Source organism: Aristolochia californica, unplaced genomic scaffold, assembly GCF_029961685.1.
Source record: "Aristolochia californica isolate CCGP_79_NKW_82.1479 unplaced genomic scaffold, dmAriCali1.0.hap1 SCAF_2, whole genome shotgun sequence".
NCBI lineage: Eukaryota > Viridiplantae > Streptophyta > Magnoliopsida > Piperales > Aristolochiaceae > Aristolochia > Aristolochia californica.
Genome location: NW_027181881.1, coordinates 11,805,207 through 11,826,463, shown reverse-complemented (window position 1 = coordinate 11,826,463; position 21,257 = coordinate 11,805,207). Strand labels below are relative to the sequence as shown.

Below are 21,257 nucleotides of genomic sequence, written 5' to 3'. Positions count from 1 at the left end.
TTATGCAACTATAAAGCCATGTTAATGCATTTTTTAGCAAAGTTTGGAAAAGTATTTCTAGTAAAAATACGTCTCCACGGACCATTAGTGTGTCTTGTTTCTTGGAAACAGTTTCGAAGTTGAACATACACACTTAAAAACTTTTGTGATGGGGCAATTTTCTCTGAAACAAATCACCTTAAGCAACTATCAGTCCATGTTAATGCTTATTTTTGGAAAGGTTGAAAAATTATTTCTCATAAAAATACGACTCCAGTGACCATTATTTGTTTTAAAGTAGAAAATTCTAACCTAAAAAATTTTGTGGTTTGACAATTTTTGGTAAAACAAATGAATTGATAACCCTATAAGGCCATGTTAGTACATTTTTTCAGGAAAGGCTGGGAAAGAGTTTTTAGTAAAAATACATCTCCAGTGACCATTAGTGTGTCCTGTTTCCTAGAACAGTTTTGGAGCAAAAAATTCTTTCCTAGAAAATTTTTTGGTTAGCATTTTTTTTCTAAAACAAATGACTTTATACAACAATAAGGACATTTTAATTCATTTTTTAAGGAAGGATGTTAAATTATTTCTAGTAAAATTACGTGTCCTGAGACCATTAGTGTGTCATGTTTCTTAGAGACAGTTTTGAAACATAAAATTCACACAAAGAAATTTTCGTTGTTAGGCAATTTTCTATGAAACAAATGTCTTTATGCAACTATAAGGCCATGTTAATGCATTTTTTTAGGAAAATTTGGAAAAGTATTTGTCATAAGAATCTGACTCCGGAGACCATTAGTGTCTCATGTTTCCTAGAATGTGGTTAGGCTATTTTTGCTAAAACAAATGAATTTATACAACTATAAGGCCATGATAATGTTTTTTATAGAAAGGTTGGAAAAGTATTTTGAGTAAAATTACGTCTCCATGGACCATTAGTGTGTCATGTTGTAATGGTCTTTGACCATGGACTGAGTGATTCGATGATGGGAGAGGTCTTCTTGAAATTCGGGAGCAGAACTAGGACATCGAATTCTTTCTGGCCTACCTATGATTACAAATTTGGGGAGAACAATGGAATAGACGAGGAAGGAGGATGAACGCCGGGACATGAGTGGAGGAGAGGGATAATCAGGCTCTTATAAGGGATACTTGCACCTTGGGTTCCAGGGGAACGCCGACCCTGGTTCGTTAGAGGAGACCTCAGATCCTTGGTTAATTTTTTGCTTACCTTCTCATTCGCTTATGCTAACCTTATAAGGCCATCAAGCCAAATTTTGAGCTACATATTATTACAATAATGCCATTAGTGGCTTCCTATTCTCAAAAAGGAAATAAAGAACATATAATATCTAGGTGCCTCATTGCTCCCCTGAGTCACCAACTCATCCACGTCGCCTCTGGATGACTCGTCCTGCTATGGAGTCCATAACATCACTCCTCCCATGAAGAAAGGGCTTGTCTGCAAGCTCGAATTTAGGGTAGAATTGCTTAAAGACTGCTAGATCTTCCCATGTAGCTTCAGTGGCATTCGAGCGGGTCCATTGAACTAGATGTTTTGTCCGGTCATCCAACTGCCAAGCACTCAAGATTTTTTGGAGAGTGAGATCAACTTTATCGTCTTCAATTGGCGGTAAAGAAGGTACAGGTAGTGGTGTTGGACCCTTTAACGGCTTGAGCAAGGAAACATAAAAGACGTCATGAAGCTTGGACTCCAGAGGTAGATGGAGTTTATACGCTACCTGTCCCACTCGCTGGAGAATCTAGAATGGGCCAAAATATTTTGGTGAGAGCTTGTGCCTGGTACCTACAATTGAGTGTTGACGGTAGGGCTGGAGACACAGCCATACAAAATCACCCTGGTTGTATTGAATATCACGGTGTTGCTGATCATAATAAGCTTTCATACGTGCTTGGGCTTGCTGAAGACATAGGGAAGCAGATTCCAGTAATTGATCACGATTGATGAGTGCTTGTTCCACTGCGTCCACCCTTGTGGACCCTTGAGCATACGAAAGCAGTCAAGGGGGATCCTTGCCATAGAGGATTTTGAAGGGTGTGGCCTGTTATGCTGTGTGAAAAGATGTATTATAGCAGTATTCCGCCCAAGGAAGGCAGTCCACCCACCGTGTAGGAGTCTCCCACCAGACACCGTAAATACATCTCAATGGTACGGTTCACCACTTCAGTCTGGCCATATGTTTGAGGATGATAGGCAGAAGAGTATTTGAGTTTTGTACCTGATAAGCGAAACAACTCTCTCTAAAAATGACTGGTAAATACCACATTGCAGTCACTGACAATGTATTCTGGAATGTCGTGGAGGCGAACAATATTCATGAAGAAGATGCTAGTGACCTTGGATTCTATTTATGGATGCTCAAATGGAATAAAGTTTGCATATTTAGAAAACCAATCAACCACAACAAAAATAATAGACGTGACGGAAGCCTTAGGAAGTCCTTCAATGAAATCCATAGAAATGTCAGACCAAACCTGTGTTGGAATCTTGAGTGGTTGCAATATCCCTGCGGGATTTAAATTTTTGGTCTTGTTTCTCTGGCACACCTGGCACTCAGCCACATACTTGGCAATATTTTATTTCATCCCTTCCCAATAAAAATCCCCTTATAGTCTCTGTAATGTTTTGAGGAGGCCCTCGTGGGCGCTGTCATGGTATGTTGAAACAACCACGGCTATCAAGGGAGATCACGGTGATAAATAGATGCGGTGCTTGTATAAAATAAGGTGATCATTAATGGACCAATGGGAAGACATGGTGCCCTTTGCAATTTTTTTGGTTAAGTCCTGCATTTCAGGTGTGCATTGGTGGTCTTCCTTGGTTGAATCCAGCAAGAGTTGTGTGGGGTGAGTAATGGCAGCAATATGCGCTGGCTCTTCTGACCGACGGTAATAGGGCATTCGCCGCTTTGTTCAAGGCTCCTGTCTTATGTTCCATAGTAAAATCATATCCCATGAGCTCTGTAATCCAATGTTGTTGTGGAGAAGTTGTGATGCGTTGATCTAACAGAAATTTCAAACTGTAGTGGTTTGTCTGGATGATAAAGAAGTGGTCCCATAAATATGGCCTCCAATGACGAAATGCCTTTGCTAGGCCAATTAACTCCATTTCATAGGATCGTAACTTATGGTGATGAGATGCAAGTTGGCGGCTGAAGTAGACAATGGGGTGGAGAGACTGTTGAAGTACCACTCCAATCCCTCCTCCGGATGCGTCACATTCCACCACAAAGGTCTATGCAAAATTAGGTAATTTCAATATGGGGGCAGTGGCCAAAGTTTGTTTGAGGGACTAGAAAACTTGTTCCGTGATATCACTCCATTGGAAGGCATTGCGTCTGAGGAGATTTGATAGCAGAGCTGAGAGTGGCGCATAATTGTGGATGAATTTTCTGTAGTACCCTGCTAAGCCCAGAAAACCCGTAATGCTGAAATAGTTCTCGGTTGTGGCCAATGTATGATAGCAGAGATTTTTTCTGGATCCAATGTGACCCCTGTTGAGGTAATGACATGCCCCAGATAGGCTACTTGAGGGTGCCCAAATGAACACTTGAGCATTTTAAATAAAGATGATGGGTTCTTATCAGTGTGAACACTAACCGCAGATGTTGTAAATGTTGCTCCCATGACTTGATGTAGATCAAAATATCATCCAAAAAAACTAACACAAATTTTCTAAGATAAGTGTTAAATACCTCGTTCATGAGTGCTTGGAATATTGAGGGAGCATTGGACAGTCCGAACGGCATGACAACGAACTCAAAATGGCCATGATGAGTACTAAAAGCTATTTTTGGGATATCTAGAGGATACATTCGAACCTGGTGATACCCCGAACGCAAGTCCAACTTGGTGAAAAGTTGAACCCCATGTAGTTAATCTAATAGTTCATCCACTACTGGGATAGGGAACTTATCCTTGACTTTCTTTGCATTTAATTCCCGGTAGTCCACACAAAATCTCCAAGTATTATCATGTTTCTTGACCAATAACACGGGAGATGAGAAAGGAGATGTACTATGTCAGATGAGACCTTGTTCCAGCATGAGGTGACATTGACGCTCAATTTCATCCTTTTGAATGTGTGGGTATCAGTATGGGTGCACTACCACCACCTCTGAGCCCGCCTTCAAACAAATCATGTGGTCACAGTGCCTCAATGGTGAAAGAGAGACCGATTCCTGAAAGATGTCGGTAAAGTCCTCCAGTAAATTCTCTAGAGTGGTAGGTTGCTGCTGAAGGGCATGTACATGTGGTAGACTATGAACTTGGTGAACCTGGAAGGTGACCTTGTTGCCATCCAATTCAAAGGACAAGGTTAATGCAGCAAAATCCCATAGAATAGGTCCCAACCTTTGTATCCACTTAATCCCCAACACCATATCAAACCATACGAGTCGACTGATAAGAAAGTCTGCTGAAAATGTTTTACCTGCAATGGAGAACATAATGAGCTGGCTGGTCCCATAACTTGGAACTTTTTCTACATTAGCCACTGAGACGGTAGCTATTGGCTGAGGTTGGAGGGGAAGCTGTAAATGTTTGGCAGCATTGAAACTCAAAAAATTATGAGTGCTGCCCAAGTCCACCAAACTGAGTAATGGTTGCTCACTGACTAATGCACACACCTGCATTGTAGTAGTGGGCTGGAGCCCTGTAATGGTGTGGAGAGAAATCTCTGGTTCCTCCACTTGTGTCTCTTCATCCTCTAGAACTTCTTCCTCTTCATCATTCACTTCCAACCAAAATAACTTCTTACATATATGACCAAATGTATACTATTCGTAACAATTATAACATAAGCCCTTGGATCTTCTTTCTTCCATCTCTCTTTTGTTGAATTTCTTGATGAATGCTTGTTGAGAAGGACTCGGTTTAGGGCTTTGAGGAGGAACTAAACTAACATTGTTGTGCCATGGTGGGATTGTATTGTAGGTGCTTGCAGCCATTCCTCCTCCTTGCCATGTAGTCTTGCGTGACTGGAATTTTTGTTTGGCTTCTAATGCCCGGGCCAAATTCATTGCCCTCGCTAAATCCGTAGGAACAAGGAGCTCCACTTCTAGGCATAGGACCTCTGTCAAGCCTACTGTAAACAAACTTACTTGCTAGTTCACCCTTACTACCTTGCTGGCCCTAGCCAACTACTCTTGGAAGGACTTTTGGCACTGTTCGACAGTGCCGTTTTGGTGTAGCAACACAAAGTCCCCCAAGGGATTGTTTTGAGCCGGTGGTTCAAACCTAATGGAGCACAATTCATTAAATTCCTGCCAAGTTAAATTTGGATACTCCATTTCTAATTAATGGCCCCATAGCTGCGCTTCGTCGAGCATGTGGAAGGCGGCCAATCCCACTTTGTCACTGTCAGCCATTAGTTGGTGAGAAAAAAAATCTCACACTTGTAGAGCCATATCAGAGGGTCCTCCGACCCCTTAAAAATTGGGAACTGCAATTTGGTGTATCTCGGAATGGTCCCTCCTCCAGGACTAAATTCCCTCCTGGCGCTAGATGCTCCAGCATAATGTTGCCCTTGTCTGGGCGCAGGGCTCCTTTCCCATTCCCATGGGTTGGAGTTTCTTCCCCCAATCATATCGTATAATCTATGGGATAATTTTTTTGATTTGTAAATGCACCTGTAGGGAGACCCTACTGTCCAGCAACGCAACGAAACATTCCTCCGATTCTTCTTGCCTTGCTGCTGCTCTGGTGTCACTCTATTCTTGCCTTGTTGGTGCTCTGGCATCACTCAGTTCTCGTTCAGTGTGTATCATCTCTTTGATACTAGCTAGCAACTTGGCGTTGTTGGATGAATGTCCCATACTGACCTGCTCTGATACCAATGTGTTATAATCTCTGACCATGGACCGAGTGATTCAACGATGGGAGAGGTCTTCTTGCAATTCGGGGGCAGAACCAGGATGTCAAGATCTTTCTGGCCTACCTATGATTACAAATTTTGGGATAACAATGGAATAGACGAGGAAGGAGGACGAACACCGGGACATGAGTGCAGGAGAGGGATAATCAGGCTCTTAGAAGGGATACCTGCACCTTGGGTTCTAGGGGAACGCCGACCCTTGTTCGTTAGAGGAAAACTCAGATCCTTGGTTAATTTCTGCTTACCTTCTCATTCACTTATGCTAGCCTTATAAGGCCATCAAGACAAAGTTTGAGTTACATATTATTACAATAATGCCATTCGTGCCTTCCTATTCTCAACAAGGTAATAAAGAACATATAATGTCTAGGTGCCTCATTGCTCCCCTGCGTCACCAACTCATCCACATCACCTCCGGTTGACTCGTCCTGCTATGGGTCCATAACACATGTTTCCCGGAAAAAGTTTTGAAGCTAAAAATTCACACCAAGATTTTTTGGTTAGACAAATTTTTTTTTTGAAACAAATGGCTTTATGCAACTAAATGGATTTTTTAGGAAAGTGTTGAATTTAGGATCCCTTTTCTGAAACCACGAGCAAGAAGAAAGAGGGAGAAAAGAGAAAGAGGGAAGAGATTGTTCTTGGGTAAGGGTGAGAGAAAACGGAAAAATTAAAGAGAGGTTAAGCAAGAGAAAAAATTAAACTCCTTTCTTAATTATAATCTATGTACAGGGTCCTCAATTTATAGCAGAGGATGTGGTAGAGTCCATGTATAATTATACTTCATTCTCCTAATTACATTCAATCTCTTACTGTTAAAGATAAGCATGTCATGAAAAGATAATTCAAAGTAAACTAGAAGTCTAACATAACTCAAATAATAACTCCTTCTTATGAGGACATGACCTTTAGGATAAGAGGCCAGCTTGTGGCTATCTTGTGGGTCCCACTAGACCTTCTAACGAGCTCGTGACTCTCCTTAGGAATCCTTCTTGATCTTCCAACCAGCTTGTGTGAGTCCCATTTAATCTTCCAACTCATGAGATAAGACAGCCAGCTCGTGGTAGTCCTAATTGATTTTAAACTCTTCCCACTCATGCCAGCTTGTGTGATGACTCATCAAGAAATCCCTCGTCCTCATGGCGGATCCCACCAGGTAGTGCAACCTTGGTGGAACGTACCTTGTAACACTCCCCCTCAAGAAGGGGGTGAGAAAACATTGTAAATGCCCAGCTTGCTACATATGGTGGACAAAATTTTATGAGTGACTTGTTTGGTTTGAATGTCTGCAACTTGACTCTGTGACGATATATGTTTAAGAGAAAATATGCTTGTTTGAAAATTTTCTCGTATGAAGTGGCAGTCTATTTCAATGTGCTTTGTTCTCTCATGGAAGACCAGATTTGATGTGATATGTATAACAACTTGATTATCGCAATATAGATCCATAGGAGTTTTTTTTAAAAAACACAATTCAGTGAGAAGAGATCTAATCCATAGGAGTTCACTAACTGTGTGTGCCATGGCTTTGTATTCTGCTTTTGCACTAGACCATGCAACTACATTCTTTTTCTTGCTTCTCCATGTAATCAAGTTCCCTCCAATCATAGTACAATATCCCAAAGTGGATTTTCTGTCATCCGGGGATCCGGCCCAGTCTACATCTGAGAATCATTCTATGTTGAAGTAACCATGGTTCTTTTAGAGAAGCCCTCTTCCTGGAGCTCCTTTCAAATTGTTACAATGTGGGACCCACCATGGTGCTCGAGCTGGTGGGACCCACCATAAGTATGTAGGTCATCAAGAAGAGTCCTCTCCCAAAGCAAGCACGAGTTAAGGAAGCAAGAAACACAAACTGAATTGATTTAGAAGACTTGAAGATCAAGTGGGACCCACAAAGATCTCACGAGATCGCACTCTTATCAAGGTGCGTTGGGAGATCATGAGGAGCCCACAAGGATAAGGCTACGAGCTGGTTATCCATTCCCCTCACATGAATAAAAAAGGACTCCTAGTTCTACTCAAGTAGGTGTTCTAGTTGTTTAGTTTAAATAGACTTACTTATATTGAAGAGTTAGAGTTGGAATGTAATTAGGATTGAATGATAAGTTGTATAAGGACTCTACCTCCTCCTCTACTATAAAGAGATGTCTTTTAAGTCAAAATTAATCAAGTCACACATTCAATCCCGAGTTGGTTCTCTCTCTCCCTCTCCTTACTTGGCGCAGCCCACTCTTCTCCTTTTATTTTTTTTTCTTCTCTACCGAGAGATTTCCTCCCCTTTTCTCGGTTTTCTTTCTTCTTTTTCTTGTTAGTGATCATGGAAAAGGGATCCTAAATTCAACATGGTATCAGAGCAACATATTTAGGATCCCTTGACAAAGGAATGCTCTAGAAAAGTGATGATCAACACCACTCAAAGAAGGCTCTTGTATGAAGGAAGAACACTAGCCAAGAGATAAGTATTCAAATTTTTTTTATGCTACTGGTTGTCATTTTTAGATGATGATTCAAGGATGAATATGTGAATGCTTTCATCTTATTATGTTATGAATATGCATGCCCCTCTATCTAGAAGGAGCTATCAAAACAGTTTTATCGGTTTGGAAATTTTGTTTACCGAGACCAGTCCATACTCAGATTATTGAAATTGTTTTTTCTTGGGATAAGATTTCCTTGATAATAGAAGGTTTATATTGAGCCTCTTATGAGTGGTTTTCTGAAAAAAAAATTATTTAGCATTGATGCTATATTTACATATACAGAGTTGATTGAGGAGTGCTACTTGGTGATATTATTTGAAGTGTTTTTAAGAAGAAGAGCCTATCATGGCTGATGAGAATATGAATATCAAAGGTGATATACTGAAAATCACCACCATAGCCTTATGTTGGGTATCAAATTTTATGAGTTGGTCCACCTCGGTTAGGAGGTTTCTCATAACCAAAGACCTACTTGGTCACCTCAATACCCGGGGACCGCCTATTGATGAAGATGATATTTTTAATACGAAATGGCTGAAGAATGCTACTATGGTAATTGGTTGGCTGATAAATAGCATGGAAGAACATGTCTCTAGTAAGGTTATTCATCTTGACACTGCTAAACATATTTGGGAAACATGTACTAAACTATATTCATGCCCTGATACACTGTCTCGACCCTATAGTGTTGGCAGATCAGATGATATTAAAAAATGCACTCATTGTAAATTTATGGGCCACACTATAGATCAGTGCCATTATAGGGATGCACTTACTGTGGTAGATATGGACACTATAAATAAATATGCTATAAGGCTAATGACAAGTCAGAATCAACAAGGGCTAATCAAGCCCTCATAAGTGATGGACAAGCAGACCATACCCCAACACTAGTTGGACAGAAAATTATTACTGATGAAGAGTATGAATCATTTCATAAAATGAAGACCATGCTAGGGTCTTCTCCTAGCCCCTCTGCCACTACTGCTGCCACTAGTGCTTCAGGTATGCTATCTGCCTCCTTTTCATCTTGGATAATTGATTCAAGAGCCTCTGAGCATCTTACAGGTAACAAAACTTTATTACATTCTTTATCTCCAAGTCTTTCTCATAAGTTTGTTACCGTAGCTAACGGTTCTCAGACCAAAGTCCAAGGAAAAGGTTCCACTTCTGTCACCCCATCACTTCCGCTCAATGATATTCTTTTTGTTCCTTCCTTTCCTATAAACTTTCTCTCTATGAGTCAGCTTACGAAATATTTTAATTGCTCAGTTACCTTCTCATCTACTTCATGTGTTTTTCAGGATCTTATAACGAAGCAGGTGATTGGTGGAGGCCATGAACAAGTGGGGCTCTACTACTTGGACGTGCCAAAGGTCAATATGGTGTCTACTACTGAGAATGAGATGTGATTAAGGCACAATCGGTTGGGACATCCTTCCATACAATCTCTTCATCATATGTTTCCATCTCTTAAGATAAGGTCTTAATTCAGTTGTGAGGTGAGTCAGTTAAGTAAACATCAAAGGAGTACATACTCTCCTCGTCCAAAAGTCAAAAGTAACATTCCTTTTTCATTGATTCATACTGATGTTTGGGGGCCTTTGAGTGTCTCTAATATTTCTCAAGCCAAATATTTTATCACTTACATTGATGATTTCACTCGCACAACTTGGTTGTTTATTTTTAAAGAGTGTTATGACTTAACATCTATTTTTAAATATTTTTATGCGATGGTACTCACACTATTTGGTCGGAAGATAAAAAATCTCCGGTGTGATAATGCCAAAGAGTATATTTCAAAAGACCTTGACTCCTTTTGTCAAGAGAATGGCATTATCCATCAGACATCATGTGCCTACACTCCTCAACAAAACGGTGTAGCCGAACAAAATCGTCATATTCTTGAGCTAGCTCGAGGTCTATTATATGCCATGAAAGTTTCATATTTTTATTGGCCCCATAATGTCCTTACAGCATGTTTTCTTATAAATCGTCTAAGGAGGCAAGAAGCACAAGCTGAATTGATTTAGAAGACTTGAAGATCAAGTGGGACCAACAAAGATCTCACGAGTTGGCACTCTTATCAAGGTGCGCTGGGAGATCAAAAGGGGCCCACAATGATAAGGCTATGAGCTGTCTTATCCATTCCCCTCATGTGAATAATAAAGGACTCCAAGTTCTACTCAAGTTGGTGTTCAAGTTGTTTAGTTTAAATAGACTTATTTATATTGAAGAGTTAGAGTTGGAATGTAATTAGGATTGAATGATAAGTTGCATAAGGACTCTACCTCTTTATCTACTATAAAGAGAGGTCTTGTAAGTCGAAATTAATCAAGTCACACATTCAAACCCGAGTTGGTTCTCTCTCTCCCTCTCCTTACTTGGCGCAGCCCACTCTTCTCCTTTTATTTTTTTCTCTTCTCTACCGAGAGCTTTCCTCCTCTTTTCTCGGTTTTCTTTCTTCTTTCTCTTGTTCGTGATCATGGACAAGGGATCCTAAATTCAACACAAATATTGCAATTTCTTTCTAAAGCTTGGCAGTGGCTGATTTGTGGTTTGTGCATGTATTGACTCACCACACTTACTGCCTATGATATATCTGGCATTGAACACAAAGATAAATAAGTCTTCCCACAAGCCTTTGATATTTTCCAATATCCACATCTTCTCTAGTACTTGCACATAATTTTTTATTTGAGTACATCTGGTTGTTTGCTGGTCTACACTCCATCATTCCTATTTCTTTCGGTAGATTAAGGACATACTTCCCTTGAGATAGTACAATCTCATGTTTAAATTGTAGTACTTCAATTCCCATAAAATATTTTAGTCCAAGATCTTTTATCTTGAATTCCGCACATATCTTTTTTTTGGTTTCTTGGATACCTTCGGGATCACTACCGGTTAAAATAATATCATCAACATATACTGCTAGGATCACCTTGCCCTTGGGTGTGTCTTTAACAAATATGGAGTAATCTATTGAACATCTGTGAAATCCAGCCCGTATGAGGGCTTGGCTAAAATTTTCAAACCATGCTCGAGGAGACTGTTTCAAACCATAAAGAGATTTCTTTAATCGACAAACCGACTCCCCCTCAACCACATAACCAAGTGGTTGTTGCATATAAATCTCTTCTTTAATGTCCCCATTAAGAAAACCATTTTTCACATCATGCTAAAATACTTGTGAGCAAGAATTAGCAGGTAGAGATATAAAATATATACCGAGTTCATTTTGGCCACTAGAGAGAAGCTTTCCCCATAATCAATACCATAACACTGTGTATAGCCTTTAGCAACAAGGCAAGCTTTAAGAGGAGCAACAGACGGATCTGGATTATGTTTCATCGTAAAAACCCACTTGCAACCGACATGATTTTTTTCTGATGGTAGAGGAACGAGAGCCCATGTTTGATTTTCATATAGTGCCTATATTTCTTCGTCCAGTGCCGCCTTCCACCCTGGATGTTTTAGAGCCTCCTATTTGGATTGTGGGACTGATATGGAGGAAATAGATGAAATAAATTGACAACATAGAGGTGATAAACGATGGCAAGACACAAAATTTGAAATGAGGTGGGAGGTGGAAGGCCTGTTCGAGGTTCCTTTCTCAAGGCAATTGAATGAGTATCATATTGTGGGCCAAAAATAATAGGGGATGATGTAATTACCTCGGTGGGATTCGTGAACTCAGCAGATGTGGTGTCAGCCAGTGTGTTTGGGGGTTGAGCCGTTTCTATATCAAGGGGCACAACCGATTGAGGAGAACCTGGTAATGAAGAGAGACTTAGAGGGGCACTATCAGAATAATATGAAGAGTCTTAAAAAAAAGTGACGTCCCTGGACACAAGTAAACATTGGAGAGTGGCATTATAGCAAACATAGCCCTTTTGTGTGTGAGAATATCCCAAAAAAATACATTTCATAGCTTTTGGATTGAGTTTACTGTGTTGGGGGGAAGTAACATGAACAAAGCATTGATACCCAAAGACTTTCAAGGGAAGTGCAAAAAGGTCATCATTTGGAAACAATTTAGAGTATGGGGATTTATTACCTAGAACAGAAGAAGGTATCCTATTTATAACAAAACATGTAGTGAGAATGGCATGAAGCCAATAAAAGTATAGAACCTTCATGGCATATAATAGACTACGGGCTACCTCAAGAATATGATAGTTCTTCCATTTTGCTACACCATTTTGTTGAGGGGTGTAGGCACATGAAGTCTGATGGATAATACCATTTTCTTGACAAAAGGAGTCAAGATCTCTGGAAGATATTCTTTGGCATTATCATATTGGAGTACTTTTATTTTCTGACCAAACTAAGTGAGTAACATAGCATGAAAAGACTTAAATATGGATGACATTTCAGAACGTTCTTTAAAAAGAAAAACCCAAGTGGTACGAGTAAAGTCATCAATAAATTTAATACAATACTTAACTTTGGAAATATTTGAGACACTCAAGGGTCCCCATACATCAGTATGAATCGATGAAAAATGAGAAACACTTTTAAGTTCTGGACACAATGAGTATGTAGTTCTTTGGTGTTGCTCAGTTGACAGACTTCATAATTTAATTCTGACCTTGCTTTAAAAGTAGGACAAAGATGATGAAGAGATTGAGCGGATGGATGTCCCAACCGGTTGTGCCATAGACTGGTTGACACAATATTTATTTGAGGCAGATCTAGGTAGAAGAGCTCCCCTTGTTCATGGCCTCCACCAATCACCTGCTTCATTATGTTAAATTTATGAAAAAGAGAAATACGTCATTAACCTCATTAACTTATTATAATCAGAGTACATGAACCTCTATTTATAATAGAGGAAGGTAGCAGAGTTAAATTACAATAAAACTACCTTTGTCCCAATTACACCCAAAATTTAACACTTAAATATAAGTCCTAGCATAATTAAATAACTCAATATTGATAAAAGACAAACATAAATCAAAACTAGAACTCTTCTAGGATGTGACCATAAGATAAAGATGCCTTTGTGAGTCCTTCTTGATCTTCCAACTTATATGATAAGGACGCCAGCTCGTTGTAATCATGGTGGGACCTACTTCTTATGGGCTGGGGCCCATCTTGTGGGCCTTCCTTGGTCATGTGGCCCATCCTATATAATACTCTTAGATATGTGGGCCTTCCTTGGTCATGTGGGCTTGGGCCTTATCTTCCAACACTCCCCCTGAAGCTGGGAGTGAGAGAACATCAAGAACTCCCAGCTTGCTGCGAATAATGTATAAAATCTTTTTGTATAAAATGGCAGTCCTCTAATCTTCCAACACTCCCCAACAAGTTGGTGCTCTCTTCCTTAAGACCCAGCTGGCCAATTTTGGGGGGTATAACATAGATGTAATATCAAGTTCCTCCGTCATGGTGTCCCAACCGTTGACATTTGATATTTTTTACGGGGTATTAAGTTCCTCTGTCAAGAAATCCCAACCATTGACATTTGATATTTTTTATGGGGTATTAAGTTCCTCCGTCAAAGAATCCCAACCATTGACACTTGATATTTTTTACGGGGTATTAAGTTCCTCCATCATGGAATCCCAACCATTGACACTTGATATTTTTTATGGGGTATTAAATTCCTACATCATGGAATCCCAACCATTGACATTTTTTATATTTTGGACGGGGACAAATAAATAATGGTATGAGGCCCCCTCTTCTTCCATAATAATGGTCCCAAAGAGACATAATAGCTGCAACTGAATATAACACAACCATCTTCCAACACATATAACACAAACCAAATAATAAACTTATTAAAAAAACCCATGAAATAATCTGATATAAAAATTTCTTCTTAGATGCACAAACTTCATTTGTGATCCCCATCTCTTGAACATTTTGGTCACATAAATTTTATCCACAACATCTGGAATAAAATACCTCTTTCTTGTACTTCTTCTACTTCTCCCCCTCAAGCTGGGATGTAATAGCAGTGATCCCAGCTTGAACCAAATATCATAGATGTAGAAATAAGCCAAAATAACAAAGATGTATAAATAAGCCCTCAAACCAGAGAGAAGTGAGATATTTTCCTGATATATCAACTCAAAAAGTGACGCAAAACAATGGGTTTAAATTCGGATTTTTCAATGCAACAGAATACCAGCATGACCTTGGATTCTTCCAATGGAAATATATCTTTAAATATAGATCAGATTGACATAAAATTTTATCCTTCTGAAACTAGACTTAAATAAATTTCATCCATGTATAACTTCTCTTCATAAAATATAATTATCAGAAGATAAATAATCTGATAGATTTCAGTCTCTATCATCTGGCAAAACTAAGTACTATTTCTCCTTTTTTTCCAGCATGACCTTTGACTCTTTCATGATCAATATCTCCTTATAAAAAAGTCATACAGAGAATTAGCTGAATATATAATAAAATAGACTTACATATATTTATTTTTATATATAATTATCCATATAAAGTCTATTTTTTTATATCATAAAATACCTCGGAAGTTGACGCTCGAACCTCTTTTTCAATCTGACCTTTTTCAACTTCAAATATCGATTTCTCTTTGTAGATAACTCAGATAAAAATTTGGTTTAATAGGTAAAATAATAGACTTACATATATTTCTCCATGTAAAGTCTATTTATTGATAGCAAAAAATACCTTGGAAGCTGAAGCTTTCTGTGGCTGCTTGAACAACTTAACTTGCTCTTATACCATGTTGAATTTGTGGAAAAGGGAAATACTTCATTGAATTCATTAACTTATTATAATCATAGTACATGAACCTCTATTTATAATAGAGGAAGGTAGTAGAGTCCAATTACAATAAAACTACCTTTGTCCCAATTACACCCAAATTCAAACACTTAAAGATAAGTCCTAGCATAATTAAATAACTCAATATTGATAAAAAACAAACATAAATCAAGCTAGAACTCTTCTAGGATGTGACCATAAGATAAAGATGCCTTTGTGAGTCCTTCTTGATCTTCCAACTTATGTGATAAGGATGCCAACTCGTTGTAATCATGATGGGTCCTACTTATGGGCTTGGGCCCTATCTTCCAACACATTACAAGATCCTAAAAAATACAAGAAGTAGGTGAGAAGGTGATAGAGTAATTAAAAACTTTTGTGAGCCGACTAACAAATAAAAGGTTCAAGGGAAAAGTAGGAACAAACAAAATATCTATGAGCAAAAGTGATGGTGTAACGGACGTGGATCCTTTCCCTAGAACTTTAGTTTGAGAACCGTCAGCTATGGCAACAATTTTTTTTGAAAGACGATGAGAGACTGAGTGTAGTAAATTTTTGTTACATGTGAAATGCTCGGAGGGGCCTAAGTCAATTATCTAGGATGAAGAGGAGGCATATAGCATACTTGAAGCGGTGGTGGCAGCAGTAGTGGAGGATGGACTTGAACCAGAACCCAATAGTGTTTTCATTTTCTGGAATAACTCATACTCATCATCATTAAGGGTTTTATTTTCTGTGGATTTGGTAGGTTGTTCCTCCTTTGTAGCACTTAATAAGGCTTGATGAGCCTTCCTATAACATATATCTCCAATGTGGTCATATCTTCTTCAAAAGGCGCATTCCTTGTTTGAATAGCACGTATCTATAGTGTGGCCATCTTTCCCACACGGAGTGCATTGTTTCCAATTTGTCTGTCACAACCATTCATTCCACCTCATCCTCGACCTCCTCTAGAATTTCTGCCATGGTCAAATGATGGTCCCCTATGCTCTAAGTACATAGCGGATGACACTATAGTATTAGAAGAAGAAGTGTCTCGAATATGAAGTAATGTGGCACATACATCATCAAAAGTGGGAATAGCTGAAGTGATAAGGAGTTGACTTTTAGCAACTTCGAGATACGGTTTAATGTTTGCAAGGCATATGTTAGTGATTAAAACTTCTTTTTTGTTTGTCTTGGACAGAGACAGACGTGGAGGGAGGCTGAGCTATTTTCCATTCTTGAAGAAGGCCTCTAAAACTAGCCAAATATTCATGGATATTTTCTCCTCGTTTAGTGTTAAGCATCCTTTGGATAATATCATATGGCTTGTGTAAGTTATCAGAGTTGGAATACAGCTTAGCACATGTCCCCCAAATTTGGTTTAGTAGTATCAAGATGAATAACATTGTTGGAGACATGTTCTTCCATGGTGTTTATAAGCCAACTAATAACCAAAGTATCATTCCTCAACCACTTGTTATAAAAAATATCCTCTACATCAATAGGTGGTCCACGGTTGGTGAGGTGACCAAGAAGGTCTTTTGTTATAAGAACCCGGTGAACCAATGTGGACCAGCTCATGTAATTTGATACCCCTCGCAAGGGTATAGTAGTAATTCTGAGTATATGATGATTGTTACTCTTGTTGTCTTCAGCCATAATAGGCAATTTAAAAAAAATCCAATTAATCAAGAAAAAACCAAGTAGTTTTCTTTAACTAACTTGGTTAATGGAGAGATTTAGCATTGACGCTAAATGATCATTATTCTGATTTTTTTTTCTGAATAACCACTCATAATATGACTCAATATCAATCTTCTATATCAGGGGACTCTAGTTCCCACACACAAAAAAAATTGATAATCTCCTCATGAACTAGTCCAGGTAAACAAACATTCCAAGCCGACAAAACTATTTTGATAGCTTCTTCTAGAACAAGAAGCATTCATATCCATAAGATGAAAAACAAAAAAATTAACATAATAATCTTCAAATCATCTTCTAAATTCGGACCAGTAACATTAAATAATAAAAATAATGAAGGAACTTATCTCACGTTTTTTTATATTCCTTCACAAGGAGTCTTCTATGAGTGATTTTAATTGTACCTTTTTAGAGCATTCCTTTTGACACATGGATCATAAATTTAATGCTCTGATACACTATTGAATTTAGGATCCCTTTTCTAAAATCACGAGCAAGAAGAAAGAGGGAGAAAAAAGAAAGAGGAGAGAGAGTGCTCTTGGGTAAGGAGGAGAAGGGAGAAAACAGTAAAAGAAAAGAGAATGGTTCTTCACGTGAAAGAGTAAAACTTAAACTTCTTTCTTATTTATAATCCGTGTACAAGCTCCTCTATTTATAGTAGAGGATGTGGTAGAGTCCATGTATAATTACACTTCATTCTGCTAATTACATTCAATCTCTAACTCTTAAAGATAAGCCTATCATGATAAGATAACTCAAAGTTAACTAGAATTCTAACATAACTCAAATAATAACTCCTTATGAGGACGTGACATTTAGAATAAGAGGCCAGCTTGTAGCTATCTTGTGGGTCCCACTAGACATTCTAACCAGCTCGTGACTCTCCTTAGGAATCCTTCTTGATCTTCCAACCAGCTTGTGTGAGTCCCACTTAATCTTCTAACTTATGAGATAATACAAACAACTTGTCGTAGTCCAACTTGATCTTAAACTCTTCCAACTCAGGCCAGCTTGTGTGATGACTCATCAAGTCATCCCTCGTCCTCATCGTAGGTCCCAACAGCTCGTGCAAGCTTGGTGGAACCTACCTTGTAATATAAAGGTTGGAAAATTATTTCTAGTAAAAATAGGACTCTAGGGACCATTAGTTTCTCATGTTTCCTTTAAATAGTTTTGAAGCAGCAAATTCTAACCTTGAAAATTTTGTGGTTAGGCAATTTTTGCAGAAATAAATGAATTTATACAACTATAATGCCATGTTAATTTATTTTTTTCAGGAAAGCTTAGAAAAGTATTTCCCATAAAAATATGTCTCCAGCGTCTATTAGTGTGTCATGTTTCCTAGAAATAGTTTTGAAGTTGAAAATTTTGTGGTTTGGCATTTTTCTCTGAACTAATGACTTTATGAAACTTTCATGCCATGTTAAAGCATTTTTTTATGAAAGGTTTGAAAAGTATTTTTAGAAAAAAGACATCTCCAACGACCATTAGTGTGTCATGTTTCTTGGAAACAATTTTGAAGCAAAACATTCTTGCATGGAAAATTTTGTGGTTAGGAATATTTTTCTAAAACAAATGACTTTATACAACTATAAGGCCATGTTAATGATTTTTTTAAGGAAAGGTTGAAAAATTATTTCTAGTAAAATTACATCACCTGAGACCATTAGTGTGTCATGTTTCCTAGAAACAATTTAGAAGTTGAAAATTCACACCAAGAAAATTTTGTGGTTATGCAATTTTCTTTGAAACATATGAACTGGTGGGACACACCATGAGGACGTAGGATGACAAGAAGATTCCTCACCCAAGCTAGCATGAATTAAGAAATAAAAAGCACAAGTTGGAATAAGCTAGAAAACTTGAAGATCAAGTGGGACCCCCAAAGATAACATGAGCTGGTAATCTTATCGATATGAGCTGGAAGATCATGTGGGACCCACTAAGATAAGACCATGAGCCAGCCTCCTCTCTTATGTCCACGTGATAGAAGAAGAGTGAGAGTTCAAGTTATATTTGACCTCTAGTAGATTGTGTTATCTTTTCTACATAGACTTATCTTAGAGAGTTAGAGTTTGAATGTAATTAGATGACTTAAAGGTTAATTGTATAAGGACTCTATCACTTTATCTACTATAAATAGAGGTGTTGTAATTCAAAATTCATCAAGTTTTACAATTCTTTCTTGAGTAAATCTCTCTCTCTTTACTTGGCACACACCTTTCTTCTCTTCTTCTCTTCTATCTACTCGAGAGCTTTCTTCCCCTTTTCTTCTGCTTCTTTCTCTCTTCCCTTGCTCAGAATATTGGAAAAGGGATCCTAAATTAAACATGTTATCAGAGCATTAAATTTAGGATCCCCATGTCAAAAGGAATGCTCTAAGATGATATGGTCAACACCACTCATAGAAGGTTCCTTGTGAAGAAAGATCACAAACAGTGAGATAAGTTTTTAATTTTTTTTTTACTTCATATTACTGGTTTCCAAATTTAAGAGATGATTTAAAGATGCGTATGATTTCAACTTATGATATTGTGGATATGAATGCCTCTCGATCTAGAAGAAGCTTTCAAAACAGTTTTGTCGGTTTGGAATTTCTTTTTATCGAGACCAGTCCATGGTCAGATTGTTGGAAAAACAATTTGTGGGAAAAAGATTCCCCTAATAAGATTGATATTGAGTATATTATGAGTGGTCATTTACTCAAAAAAAAATCAGAATAATAATTGTTTAGCATCAATGCTAAATTTTTCCATGCACCAAGTTGTTTGACAAATACTACTTGGATATTTTGATTAGAATTTTTCTGGAGAATAATTTCCATTGAAGTGCCTATTATGGCTAAAGAAAATATGAGTAGAAAAGGTGGTATGCTCAGAATTACCAAAATACCCTTACAAAGGGTATCAAATTTATGAGTTGGTCCACATCGGTTCGGAGGTTTCTTATAACAAATGACCTACTTGGTAATCTCACCAACTGTGGACCACCTATTGATGAAGAAGACATTTTTTTTATAAGAAATGGTTATAAATGATACCATTGTGATTAGTAGGCTAATCAAAATCATGGAAAAATTATGGAAAGAATGCACTCATTGTGTGGGATATGGCCACACTATCAATACATGCTATTACAAGGAAGGAAGTTACTGTGGAAAAAATGGTCACTATGGAGAAATATGTTATAATGTCAATGGCAACTTAGACTTGACAAAGGTTAATCAAGCCTTAGTAGGTGATACAAAGGAGGATCAGCTCACAAAATCAATTGAAAAGAAAATTTTTACTAATGAAGAATATGAGTTGTTTCAAAAATTGATGGGTTCTTCTCCAAGTACCTCATCAAATACCGCTGTCATCGCTGCTTCAGGTATGCTATCTGCATCATCTTCATCCTAGATAATTGACTCAGGAGCCTCCAAGCACCTTACGGGTAATAAACATTTGTTACCATTGCTGATGGTTCTCAAACCATGGTTCAAGGGAGAGGATCCACTTCCGTTACACCATCACTTCCGCTCACTGATATTCTATTTGTTACTACTTCCCTTTGAATTTGTTATTTGTTAGTCAACTGAAAAAGTATTTTAATTTCTCTATCACCTTCTCACCCACATCGTGTGTATTTTAGGATCTTATAATGAAGCAGGTGATTGGTGAAGGTTGTGAACAAGGGGGGCTATACTACCTGGATGTGCCAAAAATAAATATTGTTTTCACTAGTGAAAATGAAACAAGGCTATAGCACAACCGGTTGGGACATCCATTTGCACAATCTCTTCATTCTATGTTTCCTACTCTTAAAATCAGGTCAGAGTTTAATTGTGAAGTTTGTCAACTGAGTAAACTTCAAAGGAGTACATACTCTCCTCGTCCAAAAGTCAACAGTATTACTCCGTTTTCATTAATTCAAACCGATGTATGGGGATCCTTGAGAGTCTCAAATATTTCTCAAGTCAGGTATTTTATTACATTTATTGATGACTTCACTCATACCACTTGGTTGTTTCTATTTAAGGAGCGTTCTGAGATACCATTGATCTTTAAGTCTTTTCATGTTATGGTACTCACTTAGTTTGGTCAGAAAATAAAAATACTTTGGTCTGATAATGCCAAAGAATATATTTTCAAAGACCTTGACTCTTTCAATCAAGAAAATGGCATTATCCATCAAAGATCATGTGCCTACACTCCTCAACAAAATAGTGTAGCCGAACAGAAAAATCATGTTATGGACCCAACAACGAACGTTGGGGCTAAGTCAATTACCCTGGCTGAGTCAGTTATTTAGTCAATTAGTTTACTTTTCAAGTTAAATGTCATGGAAGGGCAAAATTGTAATTCTTTGAACTTTGTGGTCATGAGTCCTTTTTAAGGGGCGCCCTGGACTGAAATGAACAAGTCAAATTTCACCCAAACATAGGATTGGCGTTCTCCTTGACGAAC

The 21,257-nt window shown here is 38.1% G+C and overlaps 1 protein-coding gene across 1 annotated transcript; it reads right to left on the bottom strand.

The window, feature by feature from the left end:
* Positions 1–1,367: 1,367 nt before the first annotated feature.
* LOC137954881 (uncharacterized) lies at positions 1,368–1,889 on the bottom strand. The gene is made up of 2 exons (XM_068801781.1): positions 1,794–1,889; positions 1,368–1,745 (listed from the first exon to the last, which is right to left on the bottom strand). The coding sequence occupies exons 1-2, from the start codon at positions 1,887–1,889 to the stop codon at positions 1,368–1,370; spliced, it is 474 nt and encodes a 157-aa protein (XP_068657882.1).
* Between the last annotated feature and the right edge of the window lie 19,368 nt (positions 1,890–21,257).

What these genes read in the sequence shown, in the direction of transcription:
- LOC137954881 (XM_068801781.1), bottom strand. Translation starts at nt 1,889, where the DNA reads ATGAAAGCTTATTATGATCAGCAACACCGTGATATTCAATACAACCAG. An exon ending in CCTACCGTCAACACTCAATT is followed by an intron (nt 1,746 to 1,793) that starts GTAGGTACCAGG and finishes GGCCCATTCTAG; the next exon opens with ATTCTCCAGCGAGTGGGACA.